This window comes from Habropoda laboriosa, unplaced genomic scaffold, assembly GCF_001263275.1.
Source record: "Habropoda laboriosa isolate 0110345459 unplaced genomic scaffold, ASM126327v1 scaffold339, whole genome shotgun sequence".
Taxonomy (NCBI): Eukaryota; Metazoa; Arthropoda; class Insecta; order Hymenoptera; family Apidae; genus Habropoda; species Habropoda laboriosa.
Genome location: NW_017100496.1, coordinates 193,355 through 213,378, shown reverse-complemented (window position 1 = coordinate 213,378; position 20,024 = coordinate 193,355). Strand labels below are relative to the sequence as shown.

The window sequence follows — 20,024 nt, the reverse complement described above, 5'->3', positions numbered from 1 at the left end:
AACTGAATATTTTGGTATTTCGAACGTTTCTAATAGAAATCTAGATTCTCAAAATACCACTCTATCTGTGATAAAACTTTCATGTCGTGAAAAAAATTACAGAGACACTTGGGCGACCTTCCTTGCGGCTCCGTTCCGTAAAAAACGTACAGTGTTCTTTCCTAAAGTAGGCATCGAGTTCGAAGAACGTCTACGATTCGTTTCTCTCGAGTAGAGCCACCCTTCTTCCCCCAATTTCCATCGTAGCCCCCTCGATTCGAACCCTAATATCGCCGACGAAATCTAATAGTTAGCTTTCGTAATCGTAGAGCTTCATAAAAAACAAAAAAAAAAAAAGAAAAAAATATCGAATACTGAGTAATACACGATCTCCATCGTCTCGTTTTAATCCACGTGGTCGCGAAGAAAGAGGCGGAAATTTCATACCTCACCGTTGGAGCCAACACAGACGAGCTAAATCGCGCGGAGAGCCGATTCGACAGCTCTAGCATCTGTTTGCAAGTAAATTAAAGCCAGTTGAATATGCTAATCGCCCCGTCGTTGATCGTATTCCGCTTTTTCAGCTCGACCCTTTAGCTGCGATTAAATAAATCCTTTTTCGAGAACGTTTCCTGCTAGCTGCAACGCATTGCACATACTGGATTGCACTATAGTACCTCGGCAACTATACAGTGTGGGAAATAATACAATTTCTTTGGATTTTATTCGCAGCTAAAGAAGTCTTTTCTCGTTAGTTTATAAAGAAAAAAAAAAGGAAAGAAAAAATAATCCGGCAGAAAGAATTAAATACAAAAAGCGACCAGTGAAGAATCATGATAATGACGAGGATTTTAAATATATATCAATCTAGAGTAACATGATTTACGAATAAAAAATGTGAATGTTCGAGTACTTATTCCTTTTTTTTGTCCCTTTTTGAAAATTGAACTTTGGTCGCTTTTGATGGAATTTTTACGTTTATTTTGGTAATTAGATAGCTGTCTATATCTGGCAGTGTTCAAGTATACTTGTGCTCGAGATTTCGTGGAGCCTGTTCCGTTTCGTTTCGAACCTACGTATTACGTGTGAATGTGCGAAAGATGAGAGACGATCGAAAAAGAGAACATGGTGCTAGTAACGAAACTAACAACAAGTGTATGGAGAGACAGGTGCTTTTTCTTGAAAAATTCGTTGGTCTCGACGTCACGAAACCGATGTATCGTTTGTTATTCTAAGTGGCCCTCTGGTAACGAGAGCTTATTAAGAACTGGTCTTCGGCCAGGCTATCTTCGCGTCGATCCGCTTGTAAGCGAAAAGGCAGTGAGAGAGCTCTTGAGGACACTCGTGGTCGCCAAGTAAGGTTTCTATAACAAAACAAAGTCAAATTTCAATAGTAACTTTCTTATTTTTTTCATTTGTGATGCAACATGCTTCTAGAGAGTAGTTTAACATAATTCTTCAGCTTTGTTCTAACTTTTCTAATGTTTTAGATCCCTAGGATATTCTTCGTCTTCCTAGCTTTTCAGTTTTCTAATAATGTAGTTTCTTTTGATTTTGAATTATATGCTTAATTAGATGTGTTTAAAGAAATTTTTTATTGAGATTTACAGAAAGTCCCATATTATAGAAATTAATAACATGAAATGTGGAAATAAGGTTCAGTATATCTATTTAATGATATTAAGGAGTACAATTTCTCCTTGAAGAACTGTCACTTGTAACGGAGCAGAAGGTGGAAAAGCTTACAGAAGTTGATTGGAAGTGTATGAATAAAATTCAGATCTATGATCTATTGATTCTTACCTTCCCCTTGGACCAACTTGAACAGACCATAGTCCTGGGGGTTGGTGCACCTTATTTTATGCGCGAGAATGCGACAGATTTCTCTGGTGTTCATGTTTGGTCGCACAGGCAGCGTCCTGGTGTTCAGGGATCCGTGCAGTTCATCTGGCACTAAGATTCGTAGTACGGATGAACAGTCTGGCGTTCCACAGCCCTGAAACACCAAACAACAAACTCTGAACAGATATTCGTTAACAAATAATCTTAAATTCTCTTAAATTCCCATTGAAAATTAATCTGTGAACTAAGAAACATGTATTAATTCCAATCTCTAAGAGATTTAATTTCTGAGTGAGAAATAGATCCAGTTAACAAACTCAAACACTTCAGCAACATTATTAATATTTCAAATGAACATTTCACCCAAAAATACTCATGGAACTTGTTGAATAATGCTTCAGAGACCAGCCTCAGCACGGTCACTTACGTTTAATGTGGACATCGTCCCCTGGCTGGACTTGAACGTCTTCAAGACGTGAACCGCGCTGGATAAGGTAGTTAGGTAGTATCCCCCTTCACCAGTGAGAAGAGAAGGATGAAGCAGGCCCCACATGTACTCAGCTTCCACCTCGGCGTCTACAACCTTACCGCGTACCAACACCCAAACTAGAAGAGGTAGAAGATCGTCTGCGCCCAACGTTACGTGTCTGCCGGAATTAGCGTGTTTTACCTAAAGAAGACTTGCAATTAATAATAAAATCTTGCCTTGGATAAGTTTTTTTTATTTTTTTTTTTTTATGACTTACGGAGTTGAAGATCGCCGATATAGCAGCTAAAAGGTTCTCCAGCTTATCCAGTGGTGAATCTGCTTTCTGGAGACGGTCTATGTACTTCAAGATCCGTTCCAGACTCGGCTCCGATGGAGGTATGATCTTTGGCTGTAAATAAGAATGTCAATGATGTTATTAAGGTGTATTGTAACTTATTTGGAGAGTTTAGAATGTTGGAAATACCACTCGTTAAAGTACGATTGTTATATAGCTATATAGAGTTGTTGAACAATGTAAACGTTCTGAAATATGTATCATATGTACAAGGAGGATCACTGTTGAAGGACTACCAAAGAGTACTAAAATCAAAATATAGTTTTATGGGGTTTAAAATAAAATTCATTGCACTTTACATTCACCTTGATGGTCTCTCCTTCAATCCCAGCTTTGATTACTTTAAAAGAACTTCAATTGTGTGTTTGACAATTTAGAAATGCATAAATTTGAATACTTGAAAATTTGAATATTTGGAAATTTAAATATATAAAAATTTAACAATACAAATATTTGAATATTCAAAAATTAAGAAATTTAAATTTTTCAAATCACAGCTAAACGAAGCTACTCCATTGAATATACTCCCCAAGTCCCAAAGGTGGACACCAATATCTAAATTACATCTGAAAACACAAAAAACCACCCTAACCCCACAGAAATCCAGCTGGACTTATCCGAAACTCAAACAGACATAATCTGAACAGGCAAACTGTTATTACAGAGGGTGCAAGGACAATGAACCATTCTGCAGCAACCTCCATTCAACCAGCAATGATCGTTTCAACAAACAGCTACTAACTCGAACACCGAGGTCCTGGACATGTTTCCCCTGGGCGTGCTGGATGCTTTCTGCTAGGGTCTGCAGCGAACCAGTAGTCGCGTAATGATCCACAAACAGTCTGTAAACGTGTTCCCTGAGCGGCCTGACCACTAGACCCATCATTACTCCTTCCAAGATGGCGTCCAGATTCAAAAACTCATTGGCCTTCAATTTAAGCCTCTCTTTTTCCACTTCTTTCTCGAATTCCCTCTCGCCGTGTTTCACGAGGTAATTCTTCATCCCTGACATGAACTGCCGCATGTTTCTCATCACCACGTGTGGACTGGCTTCTTTTCCCTCCTTCGTGCACTGGATAAAGTTGTCGATGTTCTGAGAGAAGGTGGTGGTTTTGTCTGCGGCCAATTGAAGAGCGTACGACCTAATGGTGGAGCCTGTGCCTCCGTTCTCGCGATTCCTGAGGGCTTGCAACCTTGGAGGAGCTGTAAAATAGAGAAAGAAAAATTGAGTTAAAAATTGAGATTTCCTTTCATTTTGAAATAAATTTTCCTCCCTATTTTTTTATAGGGAATTTTTTTCCCTATGAAATTATTATAAATTATAGAATATTGGAGAGTCTGTGAAGGAAAAAGAAACGATTGAGTCTGAACGGTTTGAGGTTTCATAAAAATGGTGATTAAAAAATTGAAAGTTTAAGAAAGGTGGTGGAGGGGATAGCAGGTAATGTGACCTTGAATGGAGAACCAATTTTCGACAGGCTATAGGTAGATATAAGTGTATTTATTGGGGTTTTTTTTTTTAATTTGATGCTTTTAAAAAGAAACTTTTTAATTTAGAATAAAAATTGTTTTATAATTTCTGTTGATTTTTATGGAAAGTAGTATTTTACTCCACACGAGAATTGTAGGATTATTAATTTTAAAAGTGAGGGTAACGTCGACTGCGACGTTGATAATGGGGAATAAATATTGAAGCAGTAGTTCAGACAGTAGATAACGGATGAAGAATGAACGTTGTAACTTTACTATAGAGGGATGTACCCGGGTTTTGATACTGGTATTTAAGAAATTCGATTCAGAGATTTTTTAACTCGGTATCTTGGCAAATACTCGCGATATCGCGACGCGTTATCTTATCAATAGTGAACTACTAATGGTATTCAGGATTCTAAAATAAGCGAAGTATGTTAAAAACTTTGCAAATAGAATTTATCTGTGCACGTGGTTAGAAAGATAGTAATTTGATCCTCTTACACTAGCCCCGGGAACATCGACACGATAATTTCTTCGGGGAAAGCCCCCTCCTACCTTTGCAAATAGAAGAATTTCTCTTGATATTTTCGGTGAAAATGGTTTTTATCTCGATTTGATATTCAAAGATTAAAGATATATAGAAATTTTGAACATTTGAGAGTTGGAAAATTGCAGAATTAAACGATTTAGGAGTACGTAAAATAGGGAAGCTGTGAAATTCCAAAGTTCAAGAATTGAAAGATTTCGTAGCTTGAAAATTTGGAAATTGGAAAGTTCAAAAATTTCAAAACTTTCAGAGTCCGAAAATTTCAAACTCTGGAAATTTGAAGATTTTCGAAATGTGAGAGTTGCAACGTTCCAAAATTCGAAAATTGCAGAATTTCAAGATTCGAAAATTTCAGCGTCTGAAAAGTCAAATATTTTGAAATTGCCAAGTTCCGAAATTTGACAATTCCAGAATTTCAAGATTCGAAAATTTCAGCGTGTGAAAATTCAAATATTTTGGAATTGCGAAGTTCCGAAATTTGACAATTCCAAACTTTCAAGATTCGAAAATTTTAGTGTCTGAAAAGTGAAATATTTTGAAATTGCGAAGCTGCGAAATTTGACAATTCCAGAATTTCAAGATTCGAAAATTTCAGCGTCTGAAAAGTGAAATATTTTGAAATCGCCAAGTTTCGAAATTTGACAATTCCAAACTTTCAAGATTCGAAAATTTCAGCGTGTGAAAATTCAAATATTTTGAAATTGCGAAGTTCCGAAATTTGACAATTCCAGAATTTCAAAATTTAAAAATCTGAAAATTCGAAAACTCGGAAATTAGAAGATTAAAAAACTGTCCCTTACGTTTAAACACTTCCATGCTATTTTGCACTTTTCTATAAATGCACCGAAACCACCTTCCTATCTTTCGGAAGATGCCCCTTGTCTTCATGGAGAAGCTTTTCTTCTCCTTATGCACCTCCATCGAACAATTAATCATCTTGCTCTGAACCTTCCAAACTTGTCAAAAATTTGTAATCGCCTCAGCTATTCTATCGAAGTTAGCTTAAAACTATAATACTGTTCGTAACACAAAAGTCTTCTATAATAATTTATTTCAATCTTTCTCTTCGAAGAATCTTCCAATTTAACCGCGTAAAATAATCTCCAAAAATTAGAAGAATATCAGCAAGAATTGTTCAATCAACTTCACGAAGTTCACTGAACTTGCAATTTAATAGACGAGACCTTTTAATAGACGAAAAAGAATATAAATCTTTATTCGTTCGGACCAATTATTCTTTTTCTCTTGTAACTTCCACCATCTTCCAGCATTCCATCGTATTTCCAGAGTTCATCAGCTTCGAGCAATGTTTTTCCTCTGGATTACACGCTCGCGATCAATAGACTCGCAGTAATGAGTCTGCTGCTCTCCATTCGCATTTTTCTCTTCAGAGAATCGCATTCCGCGTAATCGGGGCTAAAGATCGAGCCGGCTCATCCACAAAAGTGCTCCAGGACTGCTTCTCAGCGAGGCTGCGACCCTATCGAGACGAGAATTCCGCATAAAATTATCGATGGCTTGCCCAAGCCAGCAGGATAGTCTTCGAGGAGTCGTCGACTATGGCATTATCTGCATGACCGTGGAATCTTACGGCCAGATATAAGCACCCTCCTCGAGCTAATTCTCGCAAGAGGATAGTTTGTTGCTCTTTGTCAATGATAGAAGAATCTTCAAGTTCAATTGAGTACAATTTTTTTCGAATAAAGAGTTCAACAGGCGAGGAATTGTTAATTTTTCTATTTTTCAAAGTTTAATCAGCTCTGTTGGTTCAATTTTCTTCTTTCTCGAGGATTTTCACTTTGAACAATTTTTATCTTTCACTTTGAAGGATTTTCGTACACCGACTTTTGATATTTCCTAGAGTTTCTTTTTGGTCTCCAGCGAAGAGAAATTTGACGTTAGAGTAATAATTTATGGAGTTTCGTTAATATTTTTGAAGAAGTTCGATGTTTTTATAAATCGTTTTCCGCATGGATGAGATTCAACTAGAATTTGTTTTCACTTAAAATTGATCTTCTTTCGAAGTACTCAAGTTTCGATGTCGGACAAACGTGAATTAACTTTCAACTTAGCGAAGTATTAAAAGTTCTTCCGAGACCATTCATACTTCTGTCACAAGTTGAGTAATCCCTCTTCTAATCACTTCCTGTTTGAATTTAGACACTGGATCAATAGGATCTCTTGTTTGATCTTGCTCTATCTCCAGTCAATGAAGTGTCAAACAAGAAGCTTCATCGGAAGTTGCACAATAAAGTGTCTTTTCGACAAACTTTACGTCTAAGATATTCGAATTCGATTTTAACTGAAGAATTCTCCAATTGCACAGCTTTTATCTAGATATTCCCGATTTTCTCAAGAAGATCTATCGAAAGTCCTTTCGATCTATCAGGATTTTTTTGTACTTTATCAAAGACTCGAAGATTTGACAAATATTCTGTCGCACCAAGAATGTCCACTTAACGAGGCGAAACTGTTTTACACACTGTCACTAATTGAATTTCTCGATTTGAATCATCGAAGACACTCGCGTGGATCATCAGCGCGCAACTGGATCCGATGATCGAGTGAGCTAGGCCCAACACGAGCCTCGACGAGGCTGCACCAACGATGGACTGGCTGACACTGAACGATCGGCAGCGTTATCGCTAAAGGTAGCTTGTGTTGTTCGTCTACTTTGCGATTATGGCTGGCAGAGGGGCAGCTGATGACTTGTTCACAAGGAACGACGCCGTTTTCTGGCGAAATCTGTGATACGAGCCGCGGCTGCGGACACTTCCCCACTTTGCAACCCCTACTCAGGTCAGGATCCCCTTGTTCAAGGAGTTTGGGGACTTATGGGGTCCCATGGGGACTCCCAGGGGTCAGTGGAGGGGAGAGTTGAAGTTCTGGGAAAATTCCAAGGGCTTGTATACCAAATTTTATGCACTTTATTTTATAAATTCTATTCTGCGAAGTTTTTATGAATTTTGTTATGAATTCAATTTTGTAGAACCGATTCTACACACATTGTCCCATCTAGTAAATTTCATTATTTGTTTTTATTTTTAATTTTACTCTGTGCATTAAAAATAACTGCAAACAAAACTTGAACTAAAAATATTACACGTTCTATATTATTAATTTCCAACGATAACAAAGAACGAACGAAATATAGAAAATATAATTCTTCAAATGTCGTTACATATCATCGATAATTTCAAGAATGTGCAGTCAAAAATATAGGGTTCCATTTAAGAATTTAAACGTGACCTTCGCAGGACTCATCATGCAACTTTCATGTGAAACATTTTTTCGTATTTTTGATACTTGCAGAAATAATTACATATAGACACTTAAAAGGGACATACTGTACATCATTCGATTTAAAATATCATTTTTCAAATTTCATTATACATAATCAGATATCGAAAGGAATTACTCCTTCTAGACAGATGATTAATATCATTGTTCTTATTTTCTTCAATCATTCAGCGTGAGTTTATTTTCACCATGATCCAACTTCCAAATACTCAAAATTTCAAATATTAAAATTATCCAACATTCAAACTTTCCAAATTTTCAAAATTTCAAACTTTCACAATTTCAAAATTTAAAATATTAAAATTTTCAAATATTCAGCATTTCTATTACTAAAATGATCAAACATCCAAATTTTCAAATATTCAAACTTTCAAATATCCCAAATTTTTTAATTTCAAATATTCAAACTCTTTTTAATTAAAATTTTCGAATATTCAAAGTTTCAAATATTGTCATTTTCAAATACCATTATACATCGTCGATAATCTGCGAGATATCGAAAGGTATCACTCTCTCTACATAGACAGATGTTTATATATGTACATATATCATTACTCTCATTTCCTCCAATCATTCAGCGTGAATTTCTTTTCACCATGATCCACTCGTGACGAGAACGTGACAATCTCGGACAAAAGTGATTGTATCGGTTGCATGTCATCGTGAACTTCGCGGACGGTCCATGGACTATTGCGTATTCCACGATAGCGTTCAGGAAACAGGGGTGGTGAGCTTCCTTGAATTGTTTGCGACGTCGTATTAAGTTAAGTGGCCCGAATGGAATCGGCTATCGTTACGCTCTAACCAATGCTTCTACGCTGTTACGATTACGATTCTCCTTTTATTCTCTCCCTTCTTACCTATCTCTTTACTTTGCCCCCGGAAAGTTTCTCTCGAGGAGAACCGGACAAATATTCCGTCCAACCAAGAAGTACGAGTTAATGAAAAGAGAAAATTGTGTAATAGAAAGTCTACACAAAGGGAAGTTTTCCGAGGTATAATAAAACGAACGTTGTTACTGAAGAAATTCTTTTCTCCCTCACAGAAGGGAGATATGACATTTTTAGACATTTTATTAGAGATCGTTGAAATACAACTTTCGAGGAATTATAGAAGAGAAACGTGAAATTCTTGCATAGAATGCTTCAAATCTCAATTTTTGCAAAATTTTGGAGAATTCATGGAAGACATTTTACAGGAGATCGTTGAAGTATAACTTTCGAGGAATTATAGAAAGGTCACAGAGACGAGAAACGTGGAATTTTTATATAGGATTTTTGAAATTTTAGCAATTTTTAAGAAATACGTTCTAGGCTTTCCAAATCTTAATTTTGAAAACAAAAATTCTCAAAAAAGTATGCTCCTTACATTCGGTTCGCATAGACTAATTTAACGCTGTAGAACTGTATGCAACATTCGAAAAAATGTGATTGTTCGATACTGGTAAGTATTTTCCAATCACGTTCTTTACATAAAAATTCACTTTTGGAATGTCGCTAATTAGTAGTTCCAGCGTTAATTCGTTATCATTATCTTTCATTGGTAAAATAAAATCGAACACACTTTCTCCCAAATTGTACAATCATACAATCTTCCATTTCACGTAAACAAAAAAATCCTCCGTGCTATTGTATTCCCCATGTTAGTCTTTCAAAGTTAATACTCGCGAAACTTCGTAACGACGTGAACTCGTCGAACCGATCGACTGAATTATCGCAAACGATGCTGTTTGATAGTCGGTGATCAAACCAACCCCTTCGAACAACGCGAAACTCGAATTCAGAGGGGATGACGATGATCGCTCGGAGCAACAAAGCGCAACACGCGAGAGAGTTTGCTTATTCCAACGACCGACACCTCGTAAACTATTCCAATTTGTTGGCAAAGCTGGCCATTATGGTTCCCTTTATAGGCTACCTTGTGCGTCACATGCTCGCGTAGACGAAACTATCATCAACTTGTCTCGAGAAACTTGCCTGGAACTTCTAACGAGGATGTTTCTTACATCCGGTTCGCGCAGGCGAAACTCTCCTCTGGATGAATTTCCGATGAGATTTCGAGTCGTTGATTTTTGTATTTTATTTTTGGAAGTTTACACAATTTTTGGAAACTTAAAAGACAGCGGGTCAATCAGAGTTTGCAATATTACGCGGAAAAATGGTAAATTTGGGTCAAATTTGACCCGATATCATATTTTACAAGAAGCGAGTGTAAAAATATAAAACTCAGTTCGTTTCGTTCGCACGGATTAATATTGTATAATATAATTTTAACACGTTGAATGCCGTGGTGGTCATCGGTGTCAAGAATAGTGAAAGCATTTAATTTGAAGAAATGGTAATATTTGTCAAATTTTCTTGTTATGCATTACACAGCATATTTAAATAGTTCTATTTCTAACTGTTGATATATTGTAGTTAAATAAAAAATTCATCTCGGCGCCGTGAACAAGTCACGCAGAATTGGTCCGGTATTCAACGTGTTAACATTATATTGAAATTACACGAAATATTGTCGCTTCCACTGCCGGTTCTGGCTAAGACGATCAAATGTTTTGCTCGTTTTTTGTAAAGATTATTAAAATTTGATTAGATATGTAAGATACTGAGATATTGGGTGTTAGATATGAAAAAGTTTCAGTCCAAATTATAGATTTAATAACAGAGGAAAAATAATTTACGACCTGATTTTGGGTCAAATTGACCTAATTTCCGTACAAGGTTTAAAGAGAAGTCCGACAATCGGGGTTTTTTCGCGGATATTCAGGCAGCGCTTGAAGTTTCATTTCGGGAAATTTTTTTGCGGTTTTAGGAAATGAATTGGTAACAGAATTTTATTGGCATAATTGTAATTTAGAGAGGTTGAAACTGAGAGAGTTTGGAATATTCCACGCAAATATTTTGCGCGTTTCTTCTGTGAATATGATATTGAATGTAATTTATTACTTTCTTGGGAATTTTTATTTCTAAAATTAAAATTTGTAAAGCCTGGATTATGTTGCTTAAACCTTGCTAAAATTTCACGTTTCTCTTCTCTGTGGTCTTCCTATAATTTGTCGAAACTTGTATTTCAACGATCTCCAGTAGAATGTCTGAAAACTTGACGCGTTTCTTCTGTGAATTCTCCGTTTGCCAAAATTTATTATTTTTCCAAAGACTTTCATTTAAAAAATTAAGATTTGTGACATTCTATGCAAGAATTTCACATTTCTCTTCTCTCTGGCCTTCCTATAATTCTTCAAAATTTATATTTCAACGATCTTCAGTAAAATGTCTGAAAATTTCACGCGTTTCTTCTGTGAATTCTCCATTTACCAAAATTTACTGCTTTTCCAAACACTTTTATTTCCAAAATTAGGATTTGGAAAGCCTAAGCCGGTGTTGCTATAAAATTGCTAAAATTTTAAACATTCTACGTAACAATTTATTTTCACAATTCCTCGAAATCTACATTTGAACAATTTTCATATACAAAATATCAAAAAAAAAAAAAAATGTTAATTTATCAAAGTTCCCCATTGTGTAGTAATTTCTTAAAATACAGTGTCGTATAGAAATTTTCCACTACTCCCCGTTACAGTGAACAATTATCGGAAGAAGGTATCGCAGGTATCAAGTTGTCGCTTCGAACAAAAGAAGACAAGAACAATCGAAGTAGACGAAGATAATTAGCGACCAAGGCTGTCGACTGTAACGAGTGCGTTTTCCATGTGGCAGATTACGATCTCGATGCCCCTCATTTTCAACGTGAGCCTCGTTGGTTCACGTTCCACTGGCTGTTCACGTAAACATATCGAGAGATATCTGGCATGATTCTACTTGAACATATTACAAATTGCTTCTATATCTGGAAATGAGGCTATATGTTTCATAGGATACGCCATTGTTTGTCACACTGAACTTTATCGAACTCTATTACGATCTTATGAAAGATTCGCTCTATCTTTCATCTTTCGAAACGCATCGAACTGATTGGAATTGAAATTTTGTAGAAGAGAGTTTGTATAGTGCTAAACATGATCGAATTGAAATCTTAATAAAGAAGAAGGAGAGACACGAAATTTTGTGAAGTGTTAAAAGTAATCAAATTCGAATTTTGTCTGAGATGGAGAAAAAAATATAAAATTTGCAATTTTAAAAAGGTTAGGTTAGGTTAGGTGTATTATCGAAAATAATCGAATTGAAATTTTAGTAAAGGAAAAGGAGAGACACGAAATTTTGTGATACATCAAAAGTAATCAATCTCAAATTTTGTCTGAGAAAGAGAAGAAATACAAAATTTGCAATTTTAAAAAGGTTAGGTTAGGTTAGGTGTATTATCGAAAATAATCGAATTGAAATTTTATTAAAGGGAAGAGAGAGATACGAAATTTTGTGATACATCAAAAGTAATCAATCTCAAATTTTGTCTGAGAAAGAGAAGAAATACAAAATTTGCAATTTTAAAAAGGTTAGGTTAGGTTAGGTGTATTATCGAAAATAATCGAATTGAAATTTTATTAAAGGGAAGAGAGAGATACGAAATTTTGTGATACATCAAAAGTAATCAATCTCAAATTTTGTCTGAGAAAGAGAAGAAATACAAAATTTGCAATTCTAAAAGGTTCGGTTAGGTTAGGTGTATTGTCGTAAATAATCGAATTGAAATTTCAGTAAAGGAAAAGGAGAGACACGAAATTTCGTGATACATCAAAAGTAATCAATCTCAAATTTTGTCTGAGAAAGAGAAGAAATACAAAATTTGCAATTTTAAAAAGGTTAGGTTAGGTTAGGTGTATTATCGAAAATAATCGAATTGAAATTTTATTAAAGGGAAGAGAGAGATACGAAATTTTGTAAAATATTAAAATCGAATTCAAATTCTACCGAGAAAAAGAAAAAATACAAAATTTATAATTCTAAAAAGATTACCACCGTTGTGAAAATTGAAGAAAAAATGAAACATGGAATTTTGATCTACAGAGGAGATGTTAATAATTATCGTTTTACCACGTAATAAAAAAAACTATTTCTTTTGTTACCTCTTTAAGCAGAAGTTTTTGCAAAATGAAGATTTTTAGAAGTGTCTTACACACTTGCCCTCGACTTCCTAATTAAATCTTTAAATACATTAAAACGAGCGACTTAAAAATTGGTTAAAAATTTCAAAAGAAGAAAAGACAGTATATAACACTTTATCAATATTGTAATAAAATTCTAAAGCGTATAAAAATAATTACCAAAAAAAGAAAAATGTTACCTACGAAAGAAGTAATCTTTCTCAGTCCTCCCCTATGTTCTAAATATAGCGCAATTACGCGGCTCATGGATAGTTGTGTAAAATGCGTAGAACAGTGATTCCATAACATCGACGGAGATAACTTTGCGATGAAAAAATCGTGGCTAACGAGGATATCATATCGATTGAAGTATAGTACTCGAACGAATTTTTGAAAAGTTACACCGCTTGTGTGGCGGTGTGATAACGATAAACGCGTGTCTCGGGGGATAATAAAATCGTTTCCGGGAAGTGTGTTGCTTTGATACGTCACCCGAGACAAACCATGTTTCTGTTTTGATCGATGCGCTCTCGCCGTGATATTTTTCTTCTTGCAGTCAAATGTTAAATGATTTGCTGCTTTCAATCTTGATTTTACAAATTTCGAATTTCGGTACTCTAGCAGCTCCGAAATGTTTCGTTAATAATCTCCATTTTGTAAAAACAGCGTGATAATTTTCGATTAATTCCTCTCATTAAAAAGTTAGAAAAAGGTAGTTTTTTATTACATGGTAATATACTATGGCAAAATTTCACAATTTTCTTCTTTTCTTTAATTTTCACAATGGTAGTTTGAATATTTGAATATTAGAAATGGTGAACATTTGAGAGTTTGAATATTTGATAATTTTAATAATAGAAATGTTGAACATTTGAAAGTTCGAATACTTCGAAATTTGAAAATTAGAAATTGTAGATAGAAAATTTGACAATTTTCCATATTTCCAGAAATCTTTTTATTCACACAAGAAGTAGTGGAAAACAATAAGTTCACAGGATTCTGGACAGAATGGATCCAGTTGCATTTCTACTGCGACTGGATTTTTCCACTGGAGCTTGTCCCACAATAAGACAAATAAGAAGGGTCCTTTGAGAGAACAATTAAAGGAAGCCCTAGGGGAAAGCATCAACTACCTGGAAAGGAAATTTTACGAATTTGAAGGGTCTTACACTTGCCTCAATTTACTTTAGGAAATCCCAGGTAAATATTTTGTTGGGCTTTTTATTGATTTATGGCACCCTTTGTTATATATCCTGTCTAGGGAAAATTTACTAGCAATGGAAAGTTCCTACAAGTTCGATGTATTAAGGATTGATTTACATGTAGGATGTTTGAAATTACGATGAACGCTGGAAAAATTGTTTTCTAGTCATTGTGATTGTTATTCATACAGTTGGACAGCGAGACAAGATCGTAAACTAATTGTTCTGCTTATCTGTCTGTCTAGATCAATTAATTCATGTTAATCCGTCAGTTATGTATGAATGCGTATAAATATTCATGTTGACGAATATTTAATTGGAATGATGAGCCTTTAAATTTGATTGATAGTGAGCAGAGTCTGATCTTGAGTTTGGGGGAACCACTATGATGTTTTGTTTTACTATTCTAACATTTAAAATTTCATATATATAAATTTTCAAATATTCAAATATTCAAATTTCTCAAATATTTAATTTCTCAAATATTCAAATTGTCAAATTCCCAATCCTCCACTTTCCACAATCTTCACTTTCCCATTTCCCTAATTTCCAAATTTTCAAATATTTCAAATTTCAAATCCTCCAAATTTCCTATTTCTTCACTTTCCCATTTCCCAATTTCTTACTTTCTTAATTTTCCGCTGTCTCATTTCCTTCCCCAAGGCCCCAAAAAATCACCAATAAACCCGCATCAATGCCATACCTATCAAATACACACATCAAATCTCCCCGTTGCAGACAACAGAAACGGGTGTAATGATTAGCATAAAACGACAGACGCATTATCCGTCGGACGTTTCTGAAACGGTCGACGGAATCAGAGCACGAGAACCGTGACCGTGTTTGTTTCTATCGACAATCTCTTACTAGCTAGTTCTTTCTGTGGCGAATCGGGTCGAACGACGTCATAATCCATTCGAAATGTCTTTTTGTTCACGATAGTTGAGATAATAGTGCGACTCTTCTCGTGTGACACATCGCATTATGACTTTCCTCCTCTTGATCCTCGTCCTATCGATCGACCACGCGCGTACTATTCACGATGACCTTCTCGATGCGATTTCCGATATATTTGTCGTATGTGGCAATGCACTTCCATGAGTCTTTAAATGAATCATCCACTACTATACATTCTTGGATAGGTTCTCTCAATTGTGGATCGCTCCATTCGATCGATAAATGACATACAAAAGTTAACCCTTTGCTCCCAGGACATTTTTTTTGTATAATCTAGCAGCAACTTCAGTACACGTTTACAGTGAAATTTTTGAAAAGCAAAAGTTTCCTTTTGAAAAGAGAAAATTGTAAATGTTTATAAATCTCTTTCTTTTCTTAATTTGCTTAATTTTAACAAATGCATATCATTGCGTAGGATCAATTGTGGAAATTGAAATTTGAAGTCACAATATGGAATAGTTAGTTGAAGATTTGTGAAATACCGAAGAAGAATAAAAGTACCTACATTATTTTGTATGTAAGTTTATATACTATCAAATAAATAGTAGTTAGATTTTATTAATTATAAATATTTTGTATAATAGTATGTTTAATTGTGTTTATGTTAATTAAGGAATTATTTTCCTGTTTATTTTTCCAGATTGAAATATACTTATACTTGTGCATTATTTCATTGAGTTTTAGTTGTGGTTAAAGGGCAAGGATAAGTAATTTGATATCTGATGAGATGAGAATAAGTCGATGAATTAAGTAAAATGTTACCAGAAAATGGATGTTGACAGTAACTACTCGTGTTTCATGGAGTAGTTCAACATAGACAAGTCGAGGAATTTGCATTACTTATTGGCCATGAACTTTATTGGATAAGCCAGTTGTTGTGCAATACGTTAGCATATTGCATGTATAGCCTTCTATTCTATTTATCAAACTTGATCCTTCATGGTTCTTCTATTCGAGAATTCTTTGTTTTACATTTTCTAGTTTCAGTCTCAGACGTTTTGTGAAAAATAGGAAACAAGAATTATGTCACAATTTTCTTCTTATTGCATATTCAAAATCTTTAGGCAAATAAAATAGATACCCTTGCAATAAAAAAATAGTGGACATTTCAAATATAATTTGGTTTCTAGCTTCAGATTACCAATTTTTTTAGGAAATTGTAATATAAGAATTATTTCAGAATTTTCTTTTTAATGTACCTTTCAAATTTTTATGCACATAGAACAAATATTCACGCAGAAAAATATAACAACTCTTATTCCAAATAAAATTATACTTTCAGAATAGTGTAACAATTCTTCCCACTGTACAGGGTGACCAGTTTCAATTTGTCTCAAAGGAAGTTTAAAGGATTTACCAAAGTTTCATAAATATAATATTTACCACTATGAAAGTCTTTACAATAGATCTGCTATGGAAATTTAATTTAATTTATTTAACTGAAATAAATTAAATAAGTTAAATAAATAACTGAAATAAATTGAATAATCATCTATTTCAGATAAATAAATGAAATAAGGCAGAAGCAATAGAGTAAACTTACAGAGAAGAGGATCCAGGCGCTCCTTGAAGCTCTTGTTCCTCTTCATCCTCTCGATGTCGCTCTCGTCCGTCTCCAGTTGCGTCTCCCACTCGGACGAGTCGTAGGTTTGGTCCTTTCTGGTGTCTAAACTCTCCTCCCGTTCGTTTCTCTTCTCGACGTTGTCGTACGAGGAGTTCCTGTCGCTATACAGCGACTCCGACGTGTCCGGTGGTTTCAACAGCTCTGGGTACCTGTTGGACCAATAAAAAGTTTTCAATGACAACGCTGAAATTCATACAAAATAAATCTGAATTCACTTCATTGAATATTGAAGCATCATTGAAGGTAGCAAGAACAAAGAAAAACATAAAAAATAAACTGTCTAGCTTGTATAGGAAGTGATTTATTCAGAGGGATGAAGCTCTTCAATTCAGCTTTCCTCAAATAATTAATTTTTCTAACCATAACTATTAGTTCCATTACAGTATTATACTTTCAGTTCCACTACAATATTAATAATAATAATTAATTATTAACTCAAGATACAATACTGTTCTTACAAAAATCGTTCTACAAAAATCAGTGTTTCCAGCATAGTAAAACATTCTGTATTTTTTTTTCAGTTCCACTAGAATATAATTAATTAATTAATTATTCAAGTACAGTATTATGTCTTGAATCTACAAAAATCAGTGTCTCTAGCATAGTAAGACATTCTGAGAACAGAAGATCAACGTTACAAAGGTTATTCTCATTCAAGCTGCCAATCTTAAACCTTGGAAATTTGATCTTATCATTGCAAATCATGAAGCAATGGTCAGATATTGATTATCACTATCAATGACCAAAAGAAAAAAGAAACATTTCAACAAAGTTTCATTGCTGTACTAAAAACATCAGTTGAAGTAAAAAAGGGTACAAGTAGAATACAACATTAAGAGAGATTAATGGACGATTCAGAAGTTCGTCAGAATTTACATGTGAATTGACTTGTTCTTCTAAACAGGGCGCATTATCATCCCCTATGGATCATCAACATGAACATTCAAACGATGACTGTACATATATGTCGTTGTAGTGAATGGACCTGAAACTTACCGTTGGAGAATGATACTCTGAACGGTCAAAGTGTTCCCAACAACGTCCCTGTGGCACTCCTCGTCCGGAAACTTTCTAGCCACGTTATCGCCCTCGTAATCCGCATCACAGTCGTAGTCTGGCTCGCAATCGTCCCCTTCGTTGCCTGTACAAGAATGTACATGTTATCAGAAACCGTTATCGTCGCCTCTGTGTTCAACTATTCTCTTTGTCGATCCTTTGGGAAACAGACATATCGCTGATTTTCATCCTAGTACGATTCATGGTGATTTGTGAATTGGCGATAACCAATTGGAGACAAGTTTCGTTCCATTGAATATAATTATACTTAGAGATCAGATTATGAAAGTTGCTTGGTCGGAGAGATTTGGCGAGGGAAAAAAATTCATGACACGATTACTTTTCTATTTTTCACTTATACGTGTACAATTACCTTCCTGATTCTCTACCTTTCTAGTTTCCCAATTTCCCAATGTTATGAATTTATAATTTCCCAATCTCTTGATTCTGCAATTCGTTCAATTGATTCATTTTCCTATTTCCTGATTTTCCAATTCTTGAATTTTCTAATTTCTAATTACTTTTTTTCTAATTTTGTAATTTCCCAATTCTCCAATTTTCTCAATTTATAATTTCCCATTTTCCCAATTTTCTGATTTCCCAATTCTCTAATTTTCCATTTCTCCAATTTTTTGAATTTTAAATTCTCCAATTTTCTCAATTTCCAATTCCTCAATTTTCTCAATTTCCAATTCCCCTATTTTCCGATTTTCCACTTTCCTAATTTCTTAGGGTCCCGCGTTTTGTATTTTCCATTTTTTGGCACGAGATAAATTCGTGGCTTGATAGTGGACAATTAGCAGGATGATTTGGCTTATTTTATCGGTGTTACGTGAAGAATCGGTAGGAAGTAATCGACCCTATCTCGATTTAGAATTACGTGTTTTCTAACTTCTATTCAAGTGCTGTTTTCGCTGAAAAATAGTTGATCTTGTCACATGATAATGTGGACAAGTGTTTGTATTTCGTCAAGTGTTTCCCGGCTTACAATCTTTTAAATAATCCATTCAATAAGCCTAGTACTTTCTTATTAAAACTGTACAATCAAAAATGTTCCTCAAAGTAGATATCAAATAAAAATTTAAAATAAAATTATCAGTAATGTAAAAAGAAAAAATAAATAAGTAGAAACTAAGAAATATTCCCTTCAAGATACAGAAAAACCAAACTCTCAAAAACCTTCACTCATCAAACTAACAAAATTACATCCTTAAATTCATCCAATTATTATTCATAAAATAATACAAAGAAAAACAGAAAAAAACATAGCTCACCAATGAACTCCCAGCTGGAATCCACAGCCCAGGAGGTGTCAAACACCTTGGTTCTGATCTTTGGTGGTTGCACCGGTTTAGCGCGTGGGATTTTCTTCACCTCTTTGGTGCCAAGTCTCTTAGCCAAATTATCCACAGAGGAAGAGATCAGAGGCGTTTTATCCTCAGTTTCTTCCGTTTCCTCCCAGTCAATGGGATGAAGTTGATTAGGATTACCGCCTACTGGCGTCTGCAACCATCCAGGCTCGCTATGTCGATATTTATTCGTTGCTGGATTGTTCCTTGGCCGTCTTCTGGGTATTATCGCCACGTTCTGCGCTATGGCGTCCGCTGGTTCCGCGTAGAACGGGCTACCCTGCTTCGATTCCGGCGTCAATGGGCTGTTGCTCTCCGATTTGGCCAACATCAGGCCTAATTTATTCCTGGGAGGTGTCACCGTGCTTGGACTGTTCAAGGAATTCGCGCTGCCTGCTTGGAAGACAGTGAATTCTGCGTTAGAAGTGGCTTATGTGGTTTGAAGGAATGAAATTTCTCAAGAATAACAAACTAAGAATCTCAGTAAGAAAGTAGGAAACCTTGATAGTTGTAGTTTAAGTACAGAAGACTTTGTCTTATCTATCCAAGTAGCGGATTTTGATAGATACAGCTGATGTATTTTACTTTTGCTTTAGCTACAGATTAACAGCGATGATAGAAGTGCAGGGATAAGAAAAACAGGCTTGGTTGATAGTGTGTTATCTACAGTGACAGGTGTAAAGTTGAGGAAAAAGATAGCTTATTTTTGATAGATGGGAAATGTTGGCGAACAGAAAATGGAATTAACTTGTAAGAATTGTACATTCTTCAGAGGAAACTTATACTGACTCTGAACAATATTCAGTAGTACCTATTGACTTTATATAATCAGT

The 20,024-nt window shown here is 35.0% G+C and overlaps 2 protein-coding genes across 2 annotated transcripts in view; one reads left to right on the top strand and one right to left on the bottom strand.

The window, feature by feature from the left end:
* The window catches only part of LOC108576110 (kinesin light chain), a 21,998-nt gene extending 19,634 nt beyond the window's left edge, over positions 1–2,364 (top strand). The window contains exon 7 of the mRNA XM_017939035.1: positions 2,223–2,364. Coding sequence (XP_017794524.1) covers positions 2,223–2,300 — 78 coding nt within the window. The 3' untranslated portion in view covers positions 2,301–2,364. The remainder of the gene's footprint in view (positions 1–2,222) is intronic.
* Positions 2,365–2,427: 63 nt separating this feature from the next.
* Positions 2,428–20,024, bottom strand: part of LOC108576095 (protein sprint) — a 108,908-nt gene continuing 91,311 nt past the window's right edge. Inside the window, exons 10-15 of the mRNA XM_017939016.1 lie at positions 19,117–19,587; positions 17,783–17,927; positions 16,706–16,935; positions 3,388–3,848; positions 2,568–2,699; positions 2,428–2,448 (exon numbers count right to left, since the gene is read on the bottom strand). Coding sequence (XP_017794505.1) covers positions 2,428–2,448; positions 2,568–2,699; positions 3,388–3,848; positions 16,706–16,935; positions 17,783–17,927; positions 19,117–19,587 — 1,460 coding nt within the window. The remainder of the gene's footprint in view (positions 2,449–2,567; positions 2,700–3,387; positions 3,849–16,705; positions 16,936–17,782; positions 17,928–19,116; positions 19,588–20,024) is intronic.